The 27833-nt window shown below is 32.4% G+C and overlaps 1 protein-coding gene across 2 annotated transcripts in view; it reads right to left on the bottom strand.

Annotated features, from left to right (window-relative positions):
- LOC142330730 (uncharacterized) overlaps window positions 1-27833 on the bottom strand; it is a 98897-nt gene that overhangs the window by 30746 nt on the left and 40318 nt on the right. For both annotated transcript variants that reach the window (XM_075376177.1, XM_075376183.1), the window contains 7 exons: window positions 27392-27514; window positions 25537-25721; window positions 15102-15266; window positions 14301-14479; window positions 9844-9958; window positions 8026-8149; window positions 1984-2126 (listed from right to left, as the gene is read on the bottom strand). In XM_075376177.1, coding sequence (XP_075232292.1) covers window positions 1984-2126; window positions 8026-8149; window positions 9844-9958; window positions 14301-14479; window positions 15102-15266; window positions 25537-25721; window positions 27392-27514 — 1034 coding nt within the window. The remainder of the gene's footprint in view (window positions 1-1983; window positions 2127-8025; window positions 8150-9843; window positions 9959-14300; window positions 14480-15101; window positions 15267-25536; window positions 25722-27391; window positions 27515-27833) is intronic.

Here is a 27833-nt window from a genome sequence, read left to right as displayed (position 1 = left end):
ATAAAAAATTACAGACAATAATTTTATTTATACAGAACAATAAAAAATCATAATAATAAAGATAAAGAAAAAAAATTGTAACATATTCCATGGGAGTCATTCACTACTGGCTACCATGCCTGACAGGGAAGTTGATACCAATTTAATATTTATTTGTTTCTTAATACAAGAACATTGGAGTACTATTGTAAGAAAAATATTTTAGTTGTAGGTGTAGAAAAAATATAAAGAAGTAAGAAGACAACATAAATGTAAAATTAAGCAATTATTTGTATCCAATAATTGCAAGTAATTTATATTCATATTAGCTCAAACTGTTGCATTATAGAATTAAATGAGATACTGTAATCGTATTTAGAGTAAAATTTAAGTAATTTAATGAGTTGTATTCAAATTAGGAACACGATGCCATTTGGATTAAAACTTGAAGGTAGAAACTGTTTTCCTTACAGTTTAGCTTAGCAGACATAGAGTATCAGAATGGAAAATACACTCTGACCAGTTAGTAGGCTTTTAGAGTAATTAAAAGATGTATGTGCTGTATTAATAGGAGAAATCTGTCAGATATATCTAACTAGATTCATTTGGAAGAAAGTATGCAGTATAATGCGCACTCTAAAAATCATTGCATAAACAAGAAGGGAATAGAATATTCAATTTTTTTCCCTTTTTTGGCAGTAATGAATTATAAAACACCTGGACACCTAACAGGAGAATAAATGCTTATAAGTAACAGGAAATCATTCATCAAAATTTCAGAAAAAATCTTTTGCACAGTCATCTTTTGTACAGATGAAGTACAGTCATGTAACTACATTCGTTAGTAATTACATAACTATATGAAGTACAGTTGAAGTATTTAAATTAGTGTTTGAAATTTATTCAGATCATACACTGATTAAGATTGTCACATATTAACATTAGCTGTTACAATATCCTACTGCTCCTTCTGTAACTGGAATGGTCAAAAAATGAAAAAAAAAACCTCAATGGTTTTCAAATATGTTTACAAGTCATTGAGCCGATGAGTCCTAATGAGGGAGATTTATCTTTGATGTTGCTTATATAAATTCAAAAATAGTAAATTTAAGTTTAAACACAAATGATTTGATGATAAATTCCAGAAGGTAAGGAGAAGAGTGTTTCCACCAATTAACATCTGAAGAGCTTGGGAAACCAGTTCCAATTACGTTAAAGAGGCAGTTAAAAACTGTAAGATGTTAAGTAACAAAAAATGGTGGTAAAATACCACAATTTCAGTAAGTCTGTCAGTTTTCAGAAATTCTCAAAAGTTTCTGACTTATTTCAGAAACTTTTCAGTGACAGATTCCAAAATTTTCTGAAATTTATTAAAAAATGTTAAATATTCTATTCTCAAGTGTTCCCATATTGGAAGAGGCACTTAGTAAATTTTTCTGCCAAATAAAAGAAACTAATTACAACTTATCTTGCCCCTTAATTGTTAATGAAGCTCTAATCAAACTTTTTAATTCAGTGTTCAGACTTGGAATCAGAGGAGGAATGTTTCATTTGAATAGCATATCAGACAAGGAAAGACAAAAAAATCTGTTGGACTGGATTTGTTAGCAAAGGTTTACCTTTGCTATTTCGGAAAAAATATTTTAAAATAAATAAAAAAAATTCCTTTTATGTTGATTGTTGGTAATAAAGCTACATTAATATTTTAAGCAAATTGTCACAAAATAAGATTTGAAAATAAGATTTTAAAAACTACAAAATGATTTAAAATCATGGCTCATTTTTTATTTATTTAATAAGGGCAAAGTAATTTCCTAAGAAATTAAAATCTGCTGTGACATCTTTCAAAAACATGTGGTCGATGATTTAGAAAATATACATGATTCAGGAAATACACAGTAAATTTCTTTATAATCAACAAAAAAGCAAAAAAAAAAAAATAATATTCACTTTTAATTTTACCTTATCTCTAAATAAAATGTAATTAATTTTAGTCCTACTTACATCTATTATAATAAGTGAAGTTGAAATTTTGGTGAAATTCTGAAATGTGCTGTGTAGTGTTTACTAATACTGAACCATCTTTGCCATTAATCAATGTCACTTGAGAACCATATGGATTGACATCACATCTCTGGATCAATGTACTGAAAATCAAAACAGAGTTTATACAATTTGTATCATAAAAAGGTACATTTATTTCTTGTAAGTGCGAATGTTCTTTTGGAAATATGTATATTCATGAAGTGTGGCCATGATTCCAGAACCACCAGTTATAGATTGATTTTTAACAATCTCCATGTTTATTTTATATATTAACATTACGTACATATTCTGAAACAAAAAAAGGCCATTTTTAATGATTTTTTAAAATTTGTTTATTTGTGTCACTGATAATGTACCCTCATAGTTGGGACTGGATTTGATTATGCAACCCAGCAACACACATATTTAGTTGATTTTTTTTTAATGTTATGTTGTATTTTAACTTTACAATACTGGTTTTCAATTACAGTTTATCAGGTTTCCTACTTGTAAAGTAATAGTAACTGTAAAGTAATAATATTCACACATTAAACATAAATTAAAAAAAGTATAAATTAATAAAAATGTTATATTTATGGTTATTTATTTTATATATTATCAAAATTTTTAATTATATCTGGTAGAATAAGTATGCTTCAATTTTAATATTTTCAGAAACTTGTTTCTGAGTAAATTTTTTCCGTCTTAAAATTATGTTGAAAATTTAGATATTGGAAATATTTTAAAATAGATTAAATTCACCAACTATATATCAAATTAAAATCAAATATAAAGAGTGAAACTGAAAAAACAATAAAATATTTTGCTGAAAAAATTATACATAGATTACAATAAAAAAAGCAGAAAATCATCAAACACTGGTTATTTTTAAAAAAAACTTGCATACATGATTGATTTATTAAAAAGTAAATAATTTTAAATCTGAATATGAAACTTGTAATAATAAATTAAATAAAATACACTTAAAAACCATTAACATGAACAGACTAAAATTGTATTTCTAAGTATTAGTAAATCAATAAAAAATAAACTAAATAAAAAAATATTAAATCATTGTTAGTGTTATGAAAAATTTAATGTATGAACAATATCTAATGACATTTATGACAACATTAATTTTAAAAATCATTAGCAGAAGCTAATCTGTGTTCAAATGTGGTTAGTGGTTATTTTTTACTTAACCTTTTACTCTTAACTGCTACTGAAAAAATCTTATGTGGATATCACATGATTTTTTGTACGCCTATTAAATTTCATGTACACATTTTTAAAAGTATATAAAATTTTATTTCACTATTACTTAAACATTTTTTTCTTTCTTTCTTTTTATTCTTATTGAATTATTATTTATTGTAAAAATTCTTTTACAATCACAGGTTAATAACTATTAATTAATCAATATATTTAAATAAAAAACAATAAATGAAGTCGAATTCGAACAGTTGTGCCTTCTTCTTGTAAGATCAAAATATTTCATTAATTACAATTTTATTGACTATGCCTCTGGAACCAATGAAAATACAGATTTGATGAACAGCATAGTTATATATCTTTCCTGCCTAACGAACACGGGTTTATAATACTAATTGACTAAAGAGATTATGTATACGGTGCGACTATTGTTTATTCCAATCAATGAACAAATTCATGTCTTGTATTTATTAATTACTTATTTAATCCTGAGTTTATATTATATTAAAATAATAATTTATTTATTTATTAGATACTGAATAGACATGTTATGAAATATTAAGCAGACTAATCGGCTGTTAATGATTAGTGTTTAGCCCTAATTGCATTTATTTATAGTTTTATAACGGTATATAATATTCAAGCCAAACAAGCACAAGATTGATGTCTACTGTTTATGTTACGCTCTTCGCCCTGTATTCTGGGAGGTACGGCCAAAAGAGTAGGGTGCGTGCACACCAGTCTGTAGGCCATTCATCACGCATATGAAAAAATTTGCAAGAACATCAAATTTCTAATTTGAAGCTATGACTATCACATAATCTTACATATCACCATCAAAGCTTTTCGTCAAATCCATTCTGAAATACCGTCCTAAAATTATTTTTTACCTTTTAGTGCGTTTAATTTAAGTGGTATTTTAAAAATTTTCTTTTACATATTTTTTAGTAGAGTGATTTTAAAAACCTTGGTAGATAAGAGTGGTTTTTAAAAGTTTTTTTTATATATTTTTTATTCTCTACTTTTTAGTATTCATAAGTTTATATTTACAGCTGCGCTAGCACACAGGTGCGAGCGTATTTAGCGAAAGATCGGATCGGTACGTTTTACGGTGGGTGAATGCAATCAACACATTGGGCTAAATGAGTTAATCTCCAGATAACCTAGATCCGGTCGATCAAGTGTGTACCCGATGCCTTAACAGTTAGCGTCCGACTTGCTGATACGTACGCTGTTTAAATCGTGAAAATAGGACGAGCGATTGTTGAGATATTACGGTGGTACCTCTGCCCAAATTCCGAACGGCGCCCCGGGGGCACTTGAAAATATTATCATCCATCGGGTACCATTGAGAGCGGATGAGATGACCCTGCAGGGTTGAAAAATTTTTCAGAGTGCTAGGACCGACCGTTTTCGAGATATTTGCGATTTTTGTCCGAAAATTCGGATCCGGTTAAAAGGTACTAAATTTTTCCAAAACTTAGGTCGTGAATTTTATATTCAAACTTACCGAAACAGGCTAGGTTATCTTTTACTAAGAAAATTTCTTTCACTAAGAAAATGTGCTTGTAAACGAGATTAAGTACACTTAGCCTCGTTTTTAAGTGTTTTGTTAAGTGAAACTTAACAACGTAGCAACTTAGGGGTATCTTAGCGACTTGAAAATGTTGCTAAGATGTGTTGTCATCAGGAGCAAACCTGTATGCAAAATTTCAGAGCGAATGGGTAAGCGAAAGTGCTTCAAAATTCAACTGAAAAGTTCCGTACCATGAATCTCGCATACACAGTCCAAGAGCGAGTAAAATTTATTATACTCTATATATTCTGTCTTCCACAATAGCAGCTCCACGCTAGCTAGGCACCATCGCCTAGATCTGATCTGTGCCATTTCAGCTTGGACAAGTTATACCATTTATGATATATCGTAGAAAAGCTCTCAATGAGGGCTTTATTACTGCAGTTAAGAAAAAGCCCAAAATTCAATTTTTTTGGATTTTCGGCCTTTTTAAACATTTTTGGTCAAGTCGATTGCAATCAAAAGGGGTGGTGCACAACTAAATGTTACAACATTCCTATATCCAAAATTTCAACGTTCTACAGCTAATCGTTTTTGAGTTATGTGAGATATATACCTACATACGTACGTACGTTCGTATAGACGTCACGCCGAAACTAATCAAAATGGATTCAGAGATGGTCAAAATGGATATTTCCGTTAAAATCAGAAAACCAAAAGTTTTCACGATCATAATACTTCCTTAACTTCGTACAAGGAAGTAAAAACAGTATTGTAAATAAAGCGTCAGTTGATTCTCACAGCCTTTATTATTATTATTTCTTTTTATTTTACAGCATATCTCTTCTGCTTTTTCTATTTACCAGACAAGCACTGATCAGTGTAGGGAACTGGTTTTGTTCATTGTACTATGTAAATCTTTAAAGGACTTTGGTGATTTACACTCTAGGCAGCACAATATACCAATGATACTCAAGAGGAAGTTATGTTGTAGAATTGATTTCTAGTTTGAGTGTTGATAAAATGGAATAAAAAAATGTTGTAACATTAACTCCATCGTGTGAGTAGATATTTTAATAATAAGAGAACTACTGATAAATCTGATCAAAATTTCCTGTATTTTTGCTATAATGTATGACCATCTCTGGCTTTGAATCATAGAGCCATATTCAGTGGTTATGTTAATTACAAATACGTTAACGCAGCAGCAGCAATGTTAATGTTTTTACTGTAAGTGAAATTGAGGTGCTATATGAAAACAGCCCACATGAAGAAAATTTTTACATATTCTACGGCTTATAATAGAATGCAATTATGAGAGACTTGTTATACCATCTACACAGAGCTACAAAAATAATTCTTAAAGACAGTGAAGTTCTGGAACGAACTACACTTGTAGATGAAAATGTTCTGTGTGGTTCCAGAACTACAAACATATCCATTAATGCTAAAAAAAGGCTTAGAATACCAGAACACAGTATGGAAAGTGTACTGGGTGAAAGCTATTTCAAGTTTAGAAAATGTATAGATACGAGGGCATTTTGACACTTTGATTAATCTTAAAATGCAGCCTTAAATTGTATATGTGTCACTGGTAGATCAAAAGAATGCATTTTGTTATGTACAATAAGGTAAAATATTTAGGAAAACTGGACTGAAGTGTAGAAAAAGAAGAGTTATTTACAATCTATGGAACAATCTGGTATCTGCTCTATTTAATAATAGGAAATAAAAAATACAAGGTCTAATTCAGACAGAAGTGAGACAAGAGTGTAGTTTGTTTTCATTACTTTGTACAAAAATAAAAAAAAATATATGAATTGCAGGACATGTATTGAGAATTAAAGTAGGACTCTAAGGAGGCAAAATAAAGATGTTAAGAATATTGTTAACATCATTCTTTTAGTGGATACAAAAAATTAATAAGGAAGAATTCTGAATAGTATTGGTTTATTGTTCAAAGAAATTCAGTTGGAAAACATGAGAAAAAGTAAAGGCATGATATGCAATAAAGGAGGATAATGAGAAGTCATTGTCATCTGGTGTTGTGCCTGGTAGCACATCCCTTACGCCACTGCAGTCTCAATCCATTTCTGTGCCAAGCCTTTTAATTTGTACCCTTCCAGTTTCCACTCTTTACCTCACCTTTTAACTTCATCCTTTGTTTTCCTCACTTCCTTTCTCTTTCAAATGACCTTTCAGTGTAATTGTCAACATTCCAATCCTTCTAACCATTTTTCCTATTCAGTTATCTTTTCTTTTTTGTACTTTTTGCATAAGTGCTCTTTCTTCTTTAATCATGTTCATTACTTCCTCATTCCTTACTCTCTACATCAAACTTTCTCCATATCCACAACTCAAAAGCCTCAATCCAGTCCTTCTCCTTCTTTGTCATTGTCCAGCCTTCACTTTCACACAAGACTTTTCATGAAGGAATGAAGAGAGATTAAATGTAAAAGTAAATTATAGAATTATTGAAATTACAAAATTTCACCATTTATAGAAAAAAATCACAAAAAAATGGATGAGGTAAAAATATACAAAAAAACATTCTAATATGAACAAATTGTTCATACAGTAAAAGAAATTTGTTAGTATCATAAATTTAAAAAAATATAGTAATCTAGACATTGAAAAGGAATTTTAAAAATTCTTTATGAAACTTTATGATGACAAAACATTATAAAACAGAAAAACTAACCAGGAAAATAGTAGGGCTTTTTAAAAGTGATCTTACTAGGGGATGATAAAATTTAGAAGGTTGATAAAGTTTGACATGAAGAATTTATAAAAACTGGCTTGCAGACAAATTTGTGACAAAATCTTGAAAAGAGAGAAACTAGTTTTTGGTCATTTATTAATTCATTAAAGTTTTATTATTCTCATATAAGAGGGACATGCAGAGAATAAAACCTGTAAATCAAGGCAAAGATTAAAGTATATGAAAGAGACAACAAAGCTGAAGTTACATTGTCACATTAATTCTACAATTTGCGATGCATCTATAGAATTTCAGTTTTGCAGAACATACTGAAATTTTTTTAGTATTATTACAATGTTACCAAATATCATAATTTCATTCATTATCATTCAGGGATTAATAGCTAAAACCAAAATATCTATCAAAATTTACATCTTTTCAAGATTTTTATACTTAGAAGTACATTTTTAGGCCATTTTTTCTATAATTTTTCTTTTGTTACATAAATGTTCTGAGTAATAAAGTATATGTTCTTTATAATTAAAGTTTAAAATAATATAAAATAATGCTACATGTTGATTACAAAGTTTACCTTAATACGCCTTCAATACTATAAAAATCCCAAGTGCAGTCTATAACAACATATATGTCAGCGGCAGGTGTAGCAGTTGCTCCAGACTGTCTTGCATCTAAACACTGATGCTCATTCATTGATGCTGGAAGCAATCAAATTATATTTGTTAATAAAGTATTGGAGTTTCATTTATCTTTAGGAATAAGGATTTATTTAAAATATACAAACCACACATAATTTAAATATTGTTTTATTTTATTAACATGAAAACAGAGAATTGTTTGTTTTTTTTAATTTTGTGTATGAATAGAATTTAGTTTTTTAAAGTATAGTACACCTGAAAAAAATATATACAATAATAAGACTGATGAAAATGACCATGGGCAGATAATAAAAGAAAAGAGGTGATTTCAGTAGAGAATTCAAAATTAAATTAGAAGTTATAAAAAAATTCCCTTTACATTAATTTGCACAAAACTACTAACAAGTACTCCCAAAGTTAATACATTTTTATATAAAATAATACAAAATTTGGGCATTTATGGATGATATTGCCTTAATATTGGAGATATCCCCTCTCTAAAAATATGACAACATTTGAAAATAAAGAATAATACTATAAGCAAAAAAAATTATTGATTATAAATGAAAGTTAGACTAATAATATCAGGTATTAACTGAATTTTAAATTGTCATAGTTCAATATAAATTAATTGCTTGACGGAAAAATGTTTATTTATTAATTAAAGATTTAAAGGAATTTAAATATTTGGTATTAATGAAAATCACAAAACTGTATAGATTATCAAATAAGAGAAAGAACCTAGCAAGGAATTTTTCCTCTTAAAAATCTTATTAAAGGAAAAGCAATGTTTAAAATATGTTAACTGTTTACTGCATTCCATTATTAAAATGATGTCATGGTACAATAATGGTTACAATCATCGTCATCATGATATCATAACTGTAGGAGTATATGTTATTAAAATGGGTGTGAGATGTAGACTCTGTAGCTAAGATGAAAACTTTCAAAATGTTCAAGAAAGTGGTCTGACTCAAGAGTAGAAAGTATCTTAACATGTCTAGAAGAGTAAACATTGTGAAATATATGAAAGTGAAAAGAATCAATTGTCTGGTACGGAAACTGATTCTGAAGTAAAAGAGAGGTAAGTTCAACAAAGAAGAAGAAAATACCAAACAGAGAGATAATGGATAAAATGTAGACCAATTTGAAGATGTCTGTCACAGGATAAAGGGTTTGGTTGAGGGCTATTTGGTTTGTAACCAGAGCATAGGAGTACTAGGTTCATTAATAGTTGTAGTGCCAAATAAGAAAATTGTATAATAATGACTAAATCATCTCACTTATAACAAGTTGTTTAAATATATGAGATTATCTCTTCGCATGCCTTCCTTTAAAAAAATTTTTGACACAAATTATTTTCTAGTTTATTAATCTAAAACTTACATCTTCTTACTCATCTCTGCAAATTAACTGCTGTGGTGTAAGTAAAAAGTGAAAGTAACTTTAACATACAAACTTACGTTTCATAGTTTTTTAATGGGAAGATGCTTCCTGAATATTATTGTAATATACAAGTATATAGCTGGAGAAGATACAGTACATTACTTTTTACAGGTTTTTTCCTTAAAAATTATTAAAAACTAGTTTTTCAAATTTTATTTTTCAAAAACTACTTTCATAAAAAAAATGCATTCAAATAACAATACTACGTGCTAAGTGCAATATGAAGTTTTTATAAAGAAAATTATTGCACCACTTCAATTTAAACGAGTCAAAATTTTGTTATTTGTTTAATATTATTTTTTACTTACAAACAACTGAGCTCAGTTTGCTGACGGCTATTCTAGTAAATTCCTGAATTGCAGGTAATTCAAGATTCACAGCTGCTGGTTGTTCATACTGCAGAACTTGAGCAAAGTTTGCTGCCTAAAAATATATTTAATTCATTTAAAATTCAAGTATGTTATAAAATGACTAATTATCTGTTACAATTTGAATATTTGAGAAAAATAAATACCATTCATAACAAATTTGTGAATATTAATTTTAATAAAAAAATAATTAAACAATCAGACATCAACAAAAAATATTTTGAACACACACCAATTATTTAGTAGTAGCATTTTCTGAAATTACCATAATACAACTTCAACTTTTATTAACTACTATAATTGTGTATTTTACTTAAAAATTGATTAATCGAAAACACCATTTGAAACATTATCAGTTTTCTCAGATTTCCAGCTTATATTTATGGCTTGACAGGAATAGACTCTGACTAGATAGATTTCAAACAAATCACAGCTATGAATCAGATGTCATACAATACTGATAATTACAGAAAACTATTCATTCCATCCAAGTTAACTAGAAAATAATATTTTTAAATTTATATCATTATTTCTTTCAGTCAGCTTTAGTGTTGTGTTTCCATCTTTCAACATATATTATTTAAGATTATTGCCAGTCACTTTTTTTAATTAGTAAGGCATATAAGTTAATATGATAAGGTCAATAACTAATTGTATTTGAATGATATCTGTTTCTTTAGTATATCATTACACCACAATTATACAGAATAAAAATATTATTTTTTTTTTAAAACTCAGCATAGTTAATGTTACTGAAAACGGCAGACAGAAGCAGCAAAAGAATTATGGATTTAAAAATATTGTTTCATATGAATTTGCTTCAATTTTTATATTTTCAGTACTCTACGATTTGTACATTTTTTTACCATTTTTATTATCAACTATCATTTGCAAACATTAACTATTAATATAGATATGAATTTAATCTGAATAATATTAATATAGATCAGAATGATAAATTGATATTTACAGTTTAAGAAAAGTCTAAATTGCAAGTCCTTTGAAAAATTAATTAAATTGTAATTTTGTTTTATCCAAAAAAAAAAAAAATATTTCGAATTTATTATGTTGGTTATATAATTACACACAAAGTGTATCACAAACTTCTCCCGGGACTTTCATAATCTATTCTATTCGTGAAAATAATGGAAAAAGTTCATATAAACAAATATAATAAAATGCTTGTTTGCAAGACAGCTAGTGAAAGATTTCACTATGGAGTTCGGTGGCTTCGTCTGGTGGAATAAAAAATTGACAATTCTAAAAATATGTTTTGTTTACCAACAAGTCAAATTTTACTCGAGATGGCGTCAACAATTTGCACAATGAGCATACATAGGCAGAAGTAAATACTTAAACAGTGGAAGCCAATTTTCAACACCGATTTAGCGTAAATGTAAAGTGCGGCCTTTTTCACAATCAGCTACTTGGACCGTTCATATTACCTGGCTGGTTAAATGCTGAGGTCTACTTGCACTTTCTTTAAGAAGAATTGCGTATCTGCTTGAAGATGTTCCTCTAGTGCTGAGACGCAAAGTATACTTCCAGCACGATGGAGAGCCTCCCCACTTCTTTTGTGCCGTTTCCACTCACTTAAATCATCATTTTCCTGAGAAATGGATCGGTCGTGGGATGACCACATTTCTGGGCAATAAGCTCGCCTGAATTAAAACACTATTAGATTTTTGCCTCTGGGGAAGGATGAAAAATATTTTATACAGAAGAAAAGACATTCTCATGAGGAGAAGCTACCACATCTGTTATTCAACAGTTGTCAGTCCAATCATATTTCTGTTTACAGGCATGTATACCATTCTCGGGAGGAACCTTATTAAAATTATTTTCAAAGGTGTAGTATCCACCCTCTCTACTACATTTACGCCACCTAAAAAATCTTAAATGGAAATGGTAACATTTAATTACATTCATTGACAACCCGAAAAAAATAATGAATTTTTGTGAAAAGAAAATTAAAATCTGTCCACCTCTTCGCTCGGTAGGTGCGAAAAACCATTTGGGGTAGTACTTTTTTAAATCTCAGTCCAACAAAAATAACTGTAAAATTATGTGATATTACTTCTTAAACCATTTGAAATAATCATAATCTGTGTATTAAAACTGTGAAAATTGTTTTTTAAATTACCAACACAAAATTTCACCCTTAAATGTTTTCTAAATTTTCAAGGGTTAAAAACCTATTTTTTTTGTTAACGAGGAGATGTAGCTTGTGACACTTCATTGGAAGGCCCTTTGAATGACAAGTAATTTGGTACAAATAAAATAAAGATTGGTTCTTTGGTATTGAAGTTTGATTTTTTTTTATGTCAAACATAAAAAACAAGGATTTTACCACAATTTATTGGTTTTCACCCCAGATTTCTTAAAAACTACTGCATACGGTCATACATGATACGGTTCTACAACCTACCTTATTCAAATTTCCAGTTCAAAAACCCATAAGAAATCACTAAGTTTACCCTTAATTAACGTTCTAAAAATTTCAGTACAACCTCATTTCACTAGGGTAGCTGAAATCCGAGCAAAATCTTTCACTAGCTGTAACTCACAAACGAAGCATTTTAGTACATATGTTTATATGAACTTTTTCCATTATTTTCATGACTTGAATAGGCTATTAAAGTCCTGGGAGAACTTCATGATAAATTCTGTATATTAGTATACAAAACTGTAACATGATTAAACAATTTCTTTTAATAAAGGACAAACAGGTAAATTTTGAAAGAAGCAAGATCTTTTTTATGCCAAACAAAGTAATTCATGAGTGTTTTTTAAGTTAAAAAAAATATATAATGATTTAGTAACAGAAAAACAAAACTAATTTTAATAAAATAAGGTTTATTAAAAATGCAAAACAAATGGTGTCACCAGTTATTGAAATGCATCCAGAAAGAAACATTTTACTAAGGTGTTAATGTGAGGTAGTCTACAGAAATAAGTTGGAATAAATTAATAGTTTGATTAACAGAATGGTGTATAGTAAATGTAAATAACATAACATTTTTATAAGTAACTGCTACACTTATTATTGTAAACTTCATTCAAAAGTTCTTCTTTGAATTAGTAATAATTTTAATAAATTTCTCATAGATACTAAGGAATTAATGTACTACTTCTACAGAATATAGCAAATAAAGAAAGACTTTTATTAATACAGAAGTACTAATATGAAAACTGTTATTAAGAACAATATTCTCACTAATATTACTATATTCTGTATAATATAATTACAGTAATAATTTTTCCAAACATATAATGAAAACTCTCATTGACTATCTTAAATAATTAGGTATTCATAAAATAGGAAAATACTTTAAAAATAATTGTACAGTACATCTTAAGTGTCAGTGAATATAATTTTTTAATTAGCCATTCCTAATGTAACTAGAGTTAAGAAAAGTCGAATGTAGATTCATGTTTTAAGTGAATGCATGCTACTGACGTTTAAGATGGTTGCTAACAACTACATCACTAAAAAATAACAAAATATATTGTATACATACAGCACACAATAGATCTTTTGGAAGGTTTTTTGGTACCTAGAATGATCAGTCACTATAAGACTTAGAGAATATATCCAATTCAACTGACTAGATATGACCCTTGAGATAAAATGATTACAAAAAATACAAAAATATGCTAAACCAGTGACAAAGATTCAGTAAGATCTTTAATTTAATAAACCCACATTCTATTTTGACTACTATATTTAAAAACTACTAACAAAAACTTACAAAGATATGTGCATCATGAAATAAAAATAATGTTTTTAAATTACTGTGGTAAAAATATATCAGAACATCCTTAAAAAATATAATTTACTTCAAGCAGTTGCTTCATTTACTGTTTCAATCCATACATATGCTTAAGTGAGATTACTGCAATTTAATTGGTTTTAGAAGTACTTAACTCTTCTAGTATATGGCTTCTCATAGAATATTCTATCTGAATTATTATTTAAACTTATTATAACAGCAATATTATGTTAATTTATTTACTTAATGCTCTTGTGAAAACTGGCTTATGCTTAATTACTATTAAAAGTATATTGCTTTGTAGAAGCAATATTACTTCTTTTCTCATTGCATGTTGGATGCAATCAATTTTGCTACAAATGAAAAATGCCAAGGTGACTAGAAGACTAGAATTTGAACATAGAACCTACCAAACAAAAGGCAGAACTACTATCACTCTACCACTGAAGTTGGTATCAGCTTTTTTTTATATAACTTGATACTATGTCTACATACAGTAATAAAAAAGTTACAATTTTATTTTTAAAAAAGTAACTTTTTTCTCCAAAAAAAATAATTTTACAATTAATTATCAGGTACAGTAGAACTACAATTACAAATAATGATGAAATGAATAATGCTTACTTCTTGTAAAAGGTTGTTTGTGGGAGCTATCTGAGAAAATCTGCTTTTTCTCTGACAAGCCTTATAATTCACATCAAAAACTCCTAATTCTGAGTAATACATCTCAAATAATTGAGATAATTTTAATCCTCCATTTGCTATTCTATTCCATTCAACAATATTGTTAGCTATTACGAGACCTGTTAAAATAAACACTATTGTTAATTAGATTAAGAGTAATTTTTTTTTTGACACATATGTAACCAGATATAAAGCGGTCCGTGTTTGTACATTGTAGAGAAAATATGTGGTTAATTTTTAATTTCATTCACTACAAACCTGTAATAACTCTGAGAACAATGGACCTATGTAGAGACTCATATATACAACATACACATACTCATGGTATAAATAATAAACATATGCTTTAACAAATGTTAATTATGAATGAAATTAATTAATTTCACTTGTAAATTATATGAATTAAATAATATAATAACATAATATATTTAAATAATATCATATTATTATTTAAATATTAAATAGTGTAATACATTCATCCACTGCAGTCTGTGTTAGAAAGTACAAGTTTGTAAATAGTTAGCATGTGAATAATTTGATTGTGAAAATCACAGAAATAGGTAAAATAAGTGTTAGTTAAAATGCTTCTATCACATGGGAGGAAAGTCAATAAAGAGATATTGTTATATACATCAAACTTCTAAGCATAAAGGTAAACCAAATTTAGAACCATAAAATAATTATATGAAAAAATCATAATATATTCTCAGCATAAAAAAGTTAATACATATAGCTAATTACCATCTATTCCACCTCGAATATCAGTTTCAGAAAGTGCATTACTACTTTGTTCAGAAAGAAAATAATAACGTGGAACAAAAGTATTATTCCATCCACCATTTACACCAATTCTCATACTCTGGCCAAGTGCAGGACCTTGAAGAATAGCCACCTCAGCAACTTCACCTGGTTGAATAACAATAATGTACCTACATTAGTGATTAAAAAGATATAAATTTAATGGTAGCAATGATTAGTTGTAAAGTAAGGTAACAAAATTCAGGGCATCATTGAGAACTACTTTATACAATGATTTAATATTACTTCAGTTACATAAATATGTCCATAGTAATAATATAATAATTGTCCATAGTAGGCTCTAAGTGTGAGGGTTCATTCATAAAATGCTAGTAAAAAAATTAAAAAAAAAAAAATGCTTTAAAAAGAATTTTTTAATTTTCATCACTGCACAGTAATCGTTTTTTTTTCTCAAAATAATTATTTTTTATTTAATTTTTTTCATTTTAATCACATTTTCCTTCACCTGAATTTCAACAACTCCTTTTTCATTTTAATTTTTTGATGCTGAAGCATATAAAAAACAGATGAATCTGAATGGGATCAGATGAGATTTGTTAAAAGATTTTGACACTGAGATGCTGAAATTTATTTACAGTAATTAAATAATAATTTTTGAAACAATTTTTTTATTAAAGACATTTTTATTAAAGTACAGTATTCCAATATGAACTGTTCATCAATACACAAGCCTGATCCCATTGATGTTCATTCATCCTGCAAATGTTCACCTAAAATATTGGGTTGATTTTTTATACTTGAGAATTCTTATAACTATTTGAACATATAATGTAATGTTAAACATGATTTTTTAAATTAATATTCATGTAACATGGAGGTATGAATAATCTACTGATGTTCATTTTCTCTACATAAACATCTATACTTATTAAACTTGGTTTTATATAGTTTAAGGATACATGACATTTTCCAGTTTACACTTGACATTAATCTCTTTTAGTAATGAAAAATGTATGTAGATGGTTAAATTCTTTTTCTTATACAGCAATATTTATTATTTATTAGAAGCAATATTTATTTATTAGAAGGCCTGAGATTCCCACGGTGAAAAACTGCTTAATACTTTCTTCATCAAAATTATATTAGTCGGAAAACATATGAAAATAGACAAGGATTACAGATAACCAATAAAATGTAACTTCAAAATAATTTTATTGCAATTGAGATAATCTAAAGATACCAGTAGATTCAAAGGTCAGACAAATCATTCCAACATTCAAGTATTTGCATACATTAATACCTGTTATCACAAGCACTTATCATGATTGTAAAGATCATTTAACCATTATGTTCCACTTGGAGAAATATAAAAAATATATTAGTTATATATTTCTGTAGTATGCAGCAGTATTAATTCTTTGAAAAATTAATTTGCCTGCAATGAGTCCAGAAAAAAATTATTCTAAGGCTACTGTCTTAAGAATTATATGTTATAAACCTCAATGAAAAAAGGACATGTAATACTATTTTATTATTACACTTATTTTGGACTCATTACACCAATCTTAAATTTAACTGCTAAACCTGTTGTTACAAACCAACTAATGGCAAGAGAATTTTAGCTTCCACTTCACTCTATGACCTTTAATTTTCCATGTAAGTAGATATAAATAAATAAAGTAGATATAAATAAATTAATAAGATATTCTTAATGTTTTAGGAAGATTGAATTGGATTTGAGGCTGTGATTTCTGGATTAAAAAATCACCCTCTTTATTTGCTGGTTGATAAATAAATCAATCATGATAACCAAATATTTTTATGTCCTTAACCAAATAGTTGTAGAACAGTGATATGAAACAAAATTCTATCTTGAAAATGGCTCAGACATTTTCAAAAATAAACATGCAAGAATAAAGTAACATTTACCACATGTCCTTGTTAAGAGTCAAGTGGTTTCCTGTTGCTTTCTTCACAGAACCAAATCTATTGCAATACTTCGTTAGACAAAACCAACAAAATTCAGATGATTTCAGCTGTACATGTGACACCATTACTCTGCTAACTATAGGAACTGACTGTATACTAAATATTATCACTCTCAAAGAAAGTAACTGGGCCTCTTTACCTTAGTTACATTAAATATTTCATAATCATAATGAAGATGATTAGTGTTATCATCATATGATTGTCTGCCTTGAGACATGTTCTTTACATCATGTCCATCTCAATTCTTTTCTATGTCAAACTAAAGTTTTCCCAATACATTCCACTTCATTGTAACTCATATATCTTCTTTTTTTTTTGAAAAAGTAAACTCGAAGTTTATTAGTATCAGGAATGCCAATTGAAAATTTTTGTTACACAGAGAAGAGATAACAAACAGGAGACAGAAATACATAAAAGAACTGTATAGAAGGTAAAAATTATCAGTTGAGTAGTAGAGGAGGTGAAAAAGATTTATGATTTTAGAGGAGATCTTAACTATCTGAATTTAATAGAGCTCTGAAAATTTTAAACAAGAATAAAGCAATATAAATTGATGATATGACACCTGAATTATTATGATGTCTGGAGAAATAGGATTGAATATGCTTTATATATTTATAGGCAGAATTTGTGTCACTATTAAATCAGAATTTGAAAATAGTATAATTGTTATTCCAAAAGAAGCAACAGCAGATGAGAAATATCACATCATCAGTTCAACAACTCATGCATTTGAAAATAGTTACTAGGATAGTTTACAGGCTAATAGAAAATATAGCAGAAAGTGTATCACTTGCAAGTTTTAATTTTTACTTCCTTGTACGAAGTAAAGGAAGTATTGCAATCGTGAAATATTTTAGTTTTCAGATTTCAAAATATCCATTTTGACTACCTCTGAATCCATTTTGACTAGTTTCGGCGTAACGTCTTTTCGTACGTATGTATGTATCTCGCATAACTCAAAAACGATTTTTGTACAAGCTTAGAAAGATTTTATGCAAAAAAAGAGAAATCTGCTGGTATTAATTATGGATAAAAATTAGAAAAGTGTTCTTGAAAGACACCCGCCTTGTGACGTTACCGGTCGCCTCTCCGTTCCAAGCCCTGAGGGGCTTTACCAGGGGTCGTCTTTAGACCCTCTAACTGATTGCATCTAACAGTCATCAGCCAGGCCTCGGTCGGGATGCCACCGATGTAAATGCCTCGGCAGACATTTGCATCAGTAAAATACATATCAAATTTCGCCTTCACGTAGGCCTCAAACGGACATCTTCACGCTCATTAGCATGATATCTATTGGCTTGACTCCGGCTATAACACAGACTGCCTCCCGCGAGACTGTTCTATAACCGCCTATAACAGCCAGCAATAAGAGTCGCTGGACCCGCTACAAAATGTCCGCGCAATACCTAAAACCATGCAGTGAGTCCAGACAGGCGTAGCATACGGCATAATAGCTTCGCTGACACCTTTGCAAAGGATACGCGTGGTATGGTAATTCGACCCCTAATCGGGATGAATGACTCTGTGGATTCCATAATAGGCATCAACGGCTTTATTTGCTACGTACTGTAGATGTTGCTTGAACTGAAATTTTTATCAAAGATATCACCCAGTATTTTTGAGTCGTAACGTACCGATTGGGGAGAACAGCCATCCGAACCCGGATTCGCCGGGAAGCAGCCAATCGGCCTTTAAGCAACATCATTGTGGTTTTCTCTGGGCTGAAAACCTTCTTATGTTGGAGACTCCACAATCGGAGTGTCTTAGAAGCATGAGCAGCTCGGATCTCTACCTCGTTACGCGAATCCCCTTCAATCAGTAGCAGCGCGTCGTCAGCATAAGCGACGACACGACAACCACATGTCAACCTTAAATGCAACATGGAATCGAATTCTATAATGCAAAAAAAGGGATTCAGAACAATGATCTGAGAGCATCCTTTAGTTAAGGTCTTACAAACCTCCGAGCCGCCATCACACAGGGAAACGGTCCGATGGCTGAAATAATTTGAGAGTACTTCTAATTTATTTCATGTACACTTACGCTTTTGCCTCTGAAACAGGGCAGAGGGCTACCATAAGTTGTTAAATGCCCCGGATATATCCAGAAAAATCCCTAATACATATTTACATAAACTAGAGGAAGCTATATTCATCACCTTTAGTGTGGCATCCTCAGTGCTCTTGCCCAGACGGAAACCATACTTGTTGTCCATTAGCAAATGATCAGTGCCCAATCAAACATTAATACGCAAATATAGGACCTTCTCCAAAACCTTGCCAATCACAGGCAAGAGAGTTAGTGAACGGCAAGAAGAACTAACAGTAGGATTTTTGTCACCACCTTTGAATAACAACACCAAGTCTTCACGCTTCCAACACGCCGGAAAGTGGCCGGTGAAGAGCAACCTGTTATATATTCTAGTTAGAGGACCAAGGACTACTAGAAGAGCTCGGACGAGAAGCTCCACTGTGATACAATCATATCCGGGGGCCTTGTGCCATGCCATACTACAGTTCACCTGGCGCACCTCCGCCTCAGTGATCTCAGAAGATTGTAAGTCGGTCTCGAAAATCGCAACTTCCCGCCTGACACGTCGGTGGTATGAAACCTCACCCACCATAGTGTCATCCGGGAGCAAATCATTCAGCAAAATATTAAGGACACGGTCCTTATCAATTGCCACACCCTCGCGAGTTGACAAAGCTGTCAAGAGGGCATCTTTCCTGCACTTGTATCCAAGGGCTCCACACACAATGCCCCAAGGGTCTCTCTTCCCTTGCTCCTGAACAAAGAAGCGCCAGGAATCACGCTTGGAGGATCTAATGCTATGAAAGTACCTAGCCCTCCTTCTGCGGTAATCCGCAGTTAGGGCCACACGCCGATCGGGGTCACCCTCTTGTTGTGTAGCCCTTCTGATTCAATTTACAGACTGTTTCATTGCTGTCAGATTCCGAGACCTCCAACCAGATATACGTTCTCGGCCAGTGCCTCTAGGAATGGCGGCTTCAGCCGCTGCAACCACCGCAGAAGTAAAATTTTCTGTCAGGACATCTAATGGCAGGCATCTAATGGGGCGTTCATATCCAGGAACGCCCCCGGAAAACAGGAAATGACGATATCCATCGATGATCACTAGAGCAGTCGTCGACCACAGACCAGTCAAAGATCCTGCCAGGGATGTCCTACCAATGGTGATGTCAATATTTGTACTTGAAAAAACCCTTTGTCCGTTAACCGTATCGACATAAGTGGCCAACTGGTCTGCAACATTAAAGATCTTGAAAATGTGCTGCGCGATGAAACTGTCAATTAAACCACCGCCATGATTAATGATCCCACTGTGCCAGAAAAGTGGCTTCGCATTAACGCCGGCACCAATAAGGATTGGACCATTACCCACAATACGAAGGATACGAAGGAACCTATCCCACCTCGATAAATGTTCCTCAGTGGGATACCTGTATTGGAAATATGAACTAACAACTGTAAGGTTCTGTCCGCAAATTGCAAGTCTGACTACAACATGATGCGCGTCAGAAACCTGCCGTATAAAGACACTATCACGTGACTTCCTGCACAGCATAGCAGACATACAGGTATACCCTACACAAAACCTTTTCCAGCTATGAAAGCCTGGCAAATCACCCCTGATTATATATGGGTGCTGCAGAAGGACAACATCGAGGCTCCGTCTCTCTAAAACCTCACCTACTCAACCTGGACTACATAAGCATCCTGGACATTTAGTTGACCGAACCTAACCATCTAAGGAATTAAAGTACAGTGCATCGGCCCTCACGTAACAGCCACACTCCTTACTAACAACTGGGTGCTCATGATTCTTGTGTAATCTCTTACAATTAGCACAGGCCGGAGCCTCGGAAATCGTCAAGCTTGTGGCCCTCCTCGCCACAATGGGTACACACCATGGAAAACTTACAAAATTTAGCCCTGTGACCGTATCTGCAGCACTTGAAACATCTTTGGACATCTACGTACTCTTTTACTCGGCAGGACACTAAATCGATAAATAGTCTGCCTGCAGATATAAATTTTTGAAAGAGACCAGAACACTTCGAAGACTCAGTGATATTTCTGGGTATCACGCCTACCCGTTTTAAAGACCAACCTGCAGTCCTGCCGGAACGCGGCTTCATCCAAATCATTGTTCTGCTACCTAATGAGTGAGAAAACATCTTCATCGGTAATGTTTCGGTTAATGTCATAGACTATAATACGGGGCCTACGCGTTCTCTTTGGGTCTATTTTTATATTCAATCGCTTAACCGCCGTGGAATTTTTAATTGCCTCAATGTTCTCTGTGTCATCCACTCCCACAACTAATCCCTTGCCGGTCTCTTTGATGTTCCTGATTTTAAGACCTTTTCGGTCACCCCGAAGAGCACCCTGTAGGTCTTTCTTCAGCTGACTGCTGGATACAGTCGAGCTCTCCGCTCTGCTGACAAACGCAACCTCAGGTTTCTTGGACTGGCTGGCTTCACGTCCGCTCCTAACCACTTCGGCATACCTACGCGGTTGCATTGTGACCGGAGCCGGTTTATGAACTACAGTAACTTCCTTAGGTTTTGAGGCAAGATTTTCAAAAACCTCAACAATAGTTGTGAAAGCCGCTCAGAAGAATTCGAGACGAGGCAATAGTGTCTTCTAGGTAGCTGCACTGGTACACTTCGGGTTTGCTAGATAGGAGAACAAGCCATCTAGTTCCGCCAAAACATCGTGGGCTAACGGGGCAGAGCTGCCAGGCCTGTCTTCGGCTTGAGAAAACTCCTCAATGAGTGGGCTCATACCCTCTCGGGTGGTCATCCCTATATCCACTTTTGAACCATCATTGTCAGAACCTGTATTTGAGGAGGTTGAAGGAAAAAGCTCCAGCCCCCTCCTCTAGCTAGGCTTCTACCTTGTCTCTCTAAAGTTAGTTGTGGTTGGAGATTCTCTGACCTAACAGTATATGAACAAATTGCTCGCTGTATTCCTTCTATCCAGATATATTGGGCACAACCCACAAGTGTGACAACTACCCGCAGTGAGCCACAGGCAGCTGGAGACCTTCTGTATTCTCCTGTCACTCTTTGCACCTCTTTGCCGCTACTGGATCAAACGTGTGAAATCAAAGATCAACACACAATTACAGATTACGGCTCACGCTCTAAAAGAGCGCGAGCAGGACTAAGGGTAAAGGTCCCTTTGTTTGTAACAGAGACTTGCGACCATGAGTCGTTGCCACTCTTTTCGCTGTGATGAGGTAGGTGCTCGAACAAATTGTGCGCCAATTCCCTGAATCCCTGTAAAAAAGGGTATGAATCGTCTTAACAGTAAGGACGCAAAACCATTGTAACAGTTCTCAGACAGCAAGATTGTGAAACTGGGGAAGGTACACACTCGACCATCAGCTCAAAAATAGCACGGAAAAAGACTTTATACAACACAAATCTCTGTTCGTGAAAAGAGACCAGAGATTAGTGCTTTATAGCAGCAAAATATGGAGAATAAAAATATCAGATAAGAAAAAATTGAGGCCTTTGAAGTAAACTGTGATAGAGGATGTTAAAAATTAGGCAAGATTAAAAAATTCAAAATGAAGGGGTCTAAAGACAATTAGAAAAGTAGAGAAATTTGTGTTTGAAGGAGTGAAACTGGGTTGATGGGGCACGTATTAAGACATCCAGTTATGGCTTATTTTGACTGTAGAAGAAAAGAACTGTGGAGAAAGACAGAGAAAAGAATATATTAAATTATATATAATTGAGATTCAGAAGTCATAGTTAAATATGTCATGGTTAAAAAATTAGTGCAGTATGAACAGGAATGCAGAAACATATCAAACCAATCAACTGACATGATTAAAAAAATTATATATTACTCTTTTCTTTGTTCCTTCTGCTGATTCTTCTAGTATTGTTTTACAATCAGTCCTTCTCCTCTAATGATATGTCCAAACCAACATATTTTCTATTCTCAACCATTTTGATTAAGGTTTAGCTCGTTTCAATCACTGTCCTCAGTAATTATTCCTGTTCTATCCTGTCCACTTAATCCTCTTCTATCTTCTCCAAGCCCATATTTCAGATGTTTCTAGCTTTTTTGTCTCTTTTCCTTAGTATTCATATTTTACAATGCATAAGTACACTCCAAACACAAATACATCTTCAAGTCTAAGTTCATTTCACAGGGTCATTCACACGAACCGGATGTTTTTGAAGTGGGTTGTACTGGGGCGTTCGTGGTGGGAGGGGCATGTGGCTGGTGTCTGACGTTTCCTTTGTTCATATCATTTACATTTTAGTCGTTGAGATGGAGCCGTGGACGCTAGACCAACGCCTGTTCGCGTATGACAGTTTTGTACGAAATGACGAATCCGTAACTGCTCTTCAGCGAAATTTCCGCCGTCAGTTTAATATCCATCGTAATGCAAGTGTCCCTTCTCGTAACACAATATTGCGATGGGTAAACAACCTTCGAACAAGTGGTTCAATATTGAAGAAAAAACCACCGGGTCCCCGACGAACTGCTAGCACTCCGGAGAACATCGAACGAGTAAGGGAAGCCGTTGTCAGAAGCCCACGCCGCTCTATTCAAAGGCATTTCAGCAGCGCCTCAAATGACCACAAGTACGGTAAGACGAATTCTGCATACAGACCTGCATTTCCATCCTTACAAGATAGCCGTCGTGCAGCAGTTAAACGAGCAAGATTTCACGCAGCGATAACAATTTTGTCGACAAACTGTTACCATTTTTGGAGAAAATGAAAACTTGTTATTGTTAATGAGTAACGAAGCCCATTTTCATCTGAATTGCTTCGTCAACAAACAGAATTGCCGGTGTTGGGCAGAAAGAAACCCACATCAGCTTCACGAGAGACCACTTCATAGCCCAAAGGTGACTGTCTGGTGTGCAATAGGAAAGGTCGGTGTTACTGGACCATATTTGTTTGAAGAAAATGACGCTGCCGTAACTGTAACAGCTGATCGTTACATTGCGATGTTGAATACGTTTTTCATCCTTGAGTTACGAAACCGAGGAATAGATTTTCAAAATGTGTTATTTCAGCGCACACAGCGAGGGCAACGATGGCTGTTCTGCGTAACTTGTTTCCGGGACGTATCGTTTCCAGATTCGGAGACATTCCTTAGTCCCCTCGGTCCCCCGACTTGAGTAGTTGTGATTTTTTTCTGTGGGGGTTTCTGAAATCGCGTGTGTACGGTAATAAACCGCGTACATTGGAGGACCTAAAGACCGCAATTCGTCATCACATCACCCAGACTGATATAGACATGCTGCAAAGAATTGAGACCAGTTACCGTGAAAGGCTACAACAATGTATTGCCCAAAATGGACATCACTTGCCGGACATAATTTTTCGTTCATGAGTAAGTAACAAATGCTTTGATTTAACAAGTGTTTCAGTACCAATAAAACTTTTTTAAAGTAAATATTCAATTTTTTATGATTATTTTAAAAACATCCGGTTCCCGTGAATGACCCTGTATAACTTATTTTCTATTAATTTCCTCCTTAGCAATTGCTGCTATTCTAATTTTTATTTTATTTTTCACTTTTAAATCTTCTGTTATTCTCATATTTAATTATATGTACTGTTTTCTTTATTCAGTTCTTCCTTCTTTTTGTAGACATTGATAAAGCTTATTCTTTCCTAGCTTCATTACTTTTGCTTTGAAAGTTCATGTTAATTCTATATGTATATCTTTTAATTTGAACACCATGATAACTCATCTGTGAAGATGAACTGAAACGATCTATTTTCTTTCACCTTCACTGAATCCTTAGTTTGATAGGAAATGCTGATTCCTTATAAAGCATTCTTTAGCATCGTACATATTAAACAGGGTCAGGAATAAGCAACATTCTTGCCTACTCCTCCTCTCAGACCAAATCAGTTTGTGCATGCTTTTCTCATAATTTCTTTCTGATTCAGGTATAATTTTGTTTATTAATTTTCTTCCATTCTATATTTTGCCTTTCTAGTAGTTCCATTAGTTTATCTCATACAATCCAATTGAATGCTTTTTCCAGATTTAAAAAATATACACTTACTTTACCCTTAATTTAAAAGTGGAAGTTATTTTGTTGTTTTGTATTCTCTTCAGAGGTGTAAATTTCCACCTTTCTATTGAAAGACAATAGTTATGCTATCTTCCCACTAGAGAAATAAGAATTTTTACTAACTGGTTAATGACATTTTAAAACTAAGTTGAAGATGATATAATATATTTTTTATTGTATCCTAATGAATTATACATCACCAACAAATACTTACTTGCTTCAGGTTATTACGAATAGAATTTTCGTTAATAATATAACAGAAAACTTATCCTTCTTGATTTAATTATAATAACACTATCAGCAAGAAATTCAACATTTGTTTTGTCTTTAATATTATACCTGCCAAAGTTGCAGCCCATTTATTGTTTACGGAATAATCAGTATCAACACCAAAACTTCGTGATGGAATAGTAGGTCTTCCTTGAAATTTCATAGCTGCAATAAGATTACGTCTACTGACAGTTTGTGGTTGTAATCCTGCTGCAATGCCTGCTAAAACAACACCAGCCCTTACAGCACCATACCTAAAATGAAAATCCTGTTAGAAGTACAATATAATAATCAGTACCTACTGTGTTACATTTGGTTATTTAAAAAATATTTTAACGAGTTCATCGGTGCATGGACACATGACAGAGCGAAACTTCTTACGCAATATCATATCAATTATTAATGGTGCAAAATAACGTAGACACAATGTACACAAATGATAAATTTTTTTATTAATAAGAAATATGAACTAACAATGAAATTGTGAGAGAGAGAGAGCGCTTATTGAACATGGCTGTTAGTATTGCCCATTGCTCATGATGCTTGTTTTTTATCAGTTGACTCCCCATTCCAAAGTCTGCATTAAGAAACTTCGCATAAAATGTGTGCTAAGCAACATTCTTCAAACCCGTATTTCACTACTTACAATTTTTTTTTTAATTTAAAAGATTTTATTTTACATGTTAGTGCTTAGTGAAGGTAAGTAACTTTTATCCAGATCTGAATACAGGACAGTAGATACCAATGTACTCTGATGATTGGGGTTAAATTTACCACATGTCTCAGGATTGGTTAGTCTGAGTCTATACAAGATTACATCTCATACATATTACTCTCATCTCATTGAAACATGGGGTTGCTTATTGTCTACAAGTTGAACTGATTGCAACATACAAATTAGGAATAGAAATAAATATTTTAGTGCCAATTTTCGTGACGAAGTAGTTGAATACCTGCCTTTCAATAAGAAGTTCTGAATTTGAGTCCTAGTCAGGCATACATTTTTTCACATGCTATAAAGAATTCATTTCATTACCAAACATTGACAGACATTAGAGGGTACCTACCAGAATAAAAAAACACCTATTCTTTATACGTTCCACTTGTGCCGTCGGGTGCTGCTACCTTTTCTTTTTCCTGTTTAGCCTCCGGTAACTACCGTTTAGATAATACTTCAGAGGATGATATGTATGAGTGTGAATGAAGTGTAGTCTTGTACATTCTCAGTTCGACCATACCTGAGATGTGTAGTTAATTGAAACCCAACCACCAAAGAACACCGGTATCCACGATCTAGTATTCAATTTCGTGTGAAAATAGTTGGCTCTACTAGGACTTGAACGCTGGAACTCTCTCGACTTCCAAATCAGCTGATTTGAGAAGACGCGTTCACCACTAGACCAACCCGGTGGGTTGGGGTGCTGCTACCTAGTGAGGGCTAGGGCTCTCTGGCAAGCTATGGTCAAACGATGTCCTACGTCATAAGGAGTGGTCATTATGATGTAGCGACCTGCATTCATTTGACGTCAGAATTTGACCCAGAACGGTCATGTTGTACATTCAGTCCGGATGGACACGGATACTAATGTTCGGATGAACGCTTGTTTTCTTTGTTACTTTTATTTTATTAAGTTCAATTATATGTTATCGAAATGTCAAGACGACAAGAAGTTAAATAACAATTGAATAAGCAACAAGGCATTGTTTTAATTCATCACCTATGCATCTACAGTTCATACTCGCTCTAAAACCTACCACAAAGGTTTTATGGTCATCCACATCGCAACAGACTTAACAGGAGTAATATGTTGTTTATAATATATGTTAGGTATTTATTGATTTATAAACACAAGTAATATTAATGAATTGATTAAACAAAAATAAAACTATGAAAAATTAAATAGCTTCATTCAAAGATACTTACATTGTGTACACAACTCCATTTTCAATTGGGCATGAACTCTTTGAATAGTCAGAAACAGAGGCACCACGAAACAAAGGCTGGTAACTCTGGTAGCCATCATTTGGTTTCCTGCTCATGTCATTCCTAAACATGCGAAAAGTTATACTTTGCTGCAATTAACATAAATGATAATATAACAATAATATAATAATCTCATTACTACTTTAGTTGGGTTAATCCCAAAAATTTTAAGTGACAAAATATTTATCAAACCTTGGTAGCACTTTAATAGATGTTAGTTCTCAGAATTGCTAATAATCAATTACCCATCAAAACAATTATTATGTAAAACTTTCTCAATTACAAATTGTATACTTATTATGGTTGGCAACTTAATTGTCATTATTGTCTACTTTAATAAGAATAATTAAGGTAAATAAACAATTAAATTCCAATACTGTTA

This window comes from Lycorma delicatula, chromosome 1 (assembly GCF_047948215.1).
Source record: "Lycorma delicatula isolate Av1 chromosome 1, ASM4794821v1, whole genome shotgun sequence".
Taxonomy (NCBI): Eukaryota; Metazoa; Arthropoda; class Insecta; order Hemiptera; family Fulgoridae; genus Lycorma; species Lycorma delicatula.
Note: the sequence above shows the minus strand (reverse complement) of the source record. Positions and strands in the feature narration are given on the sequence as shown.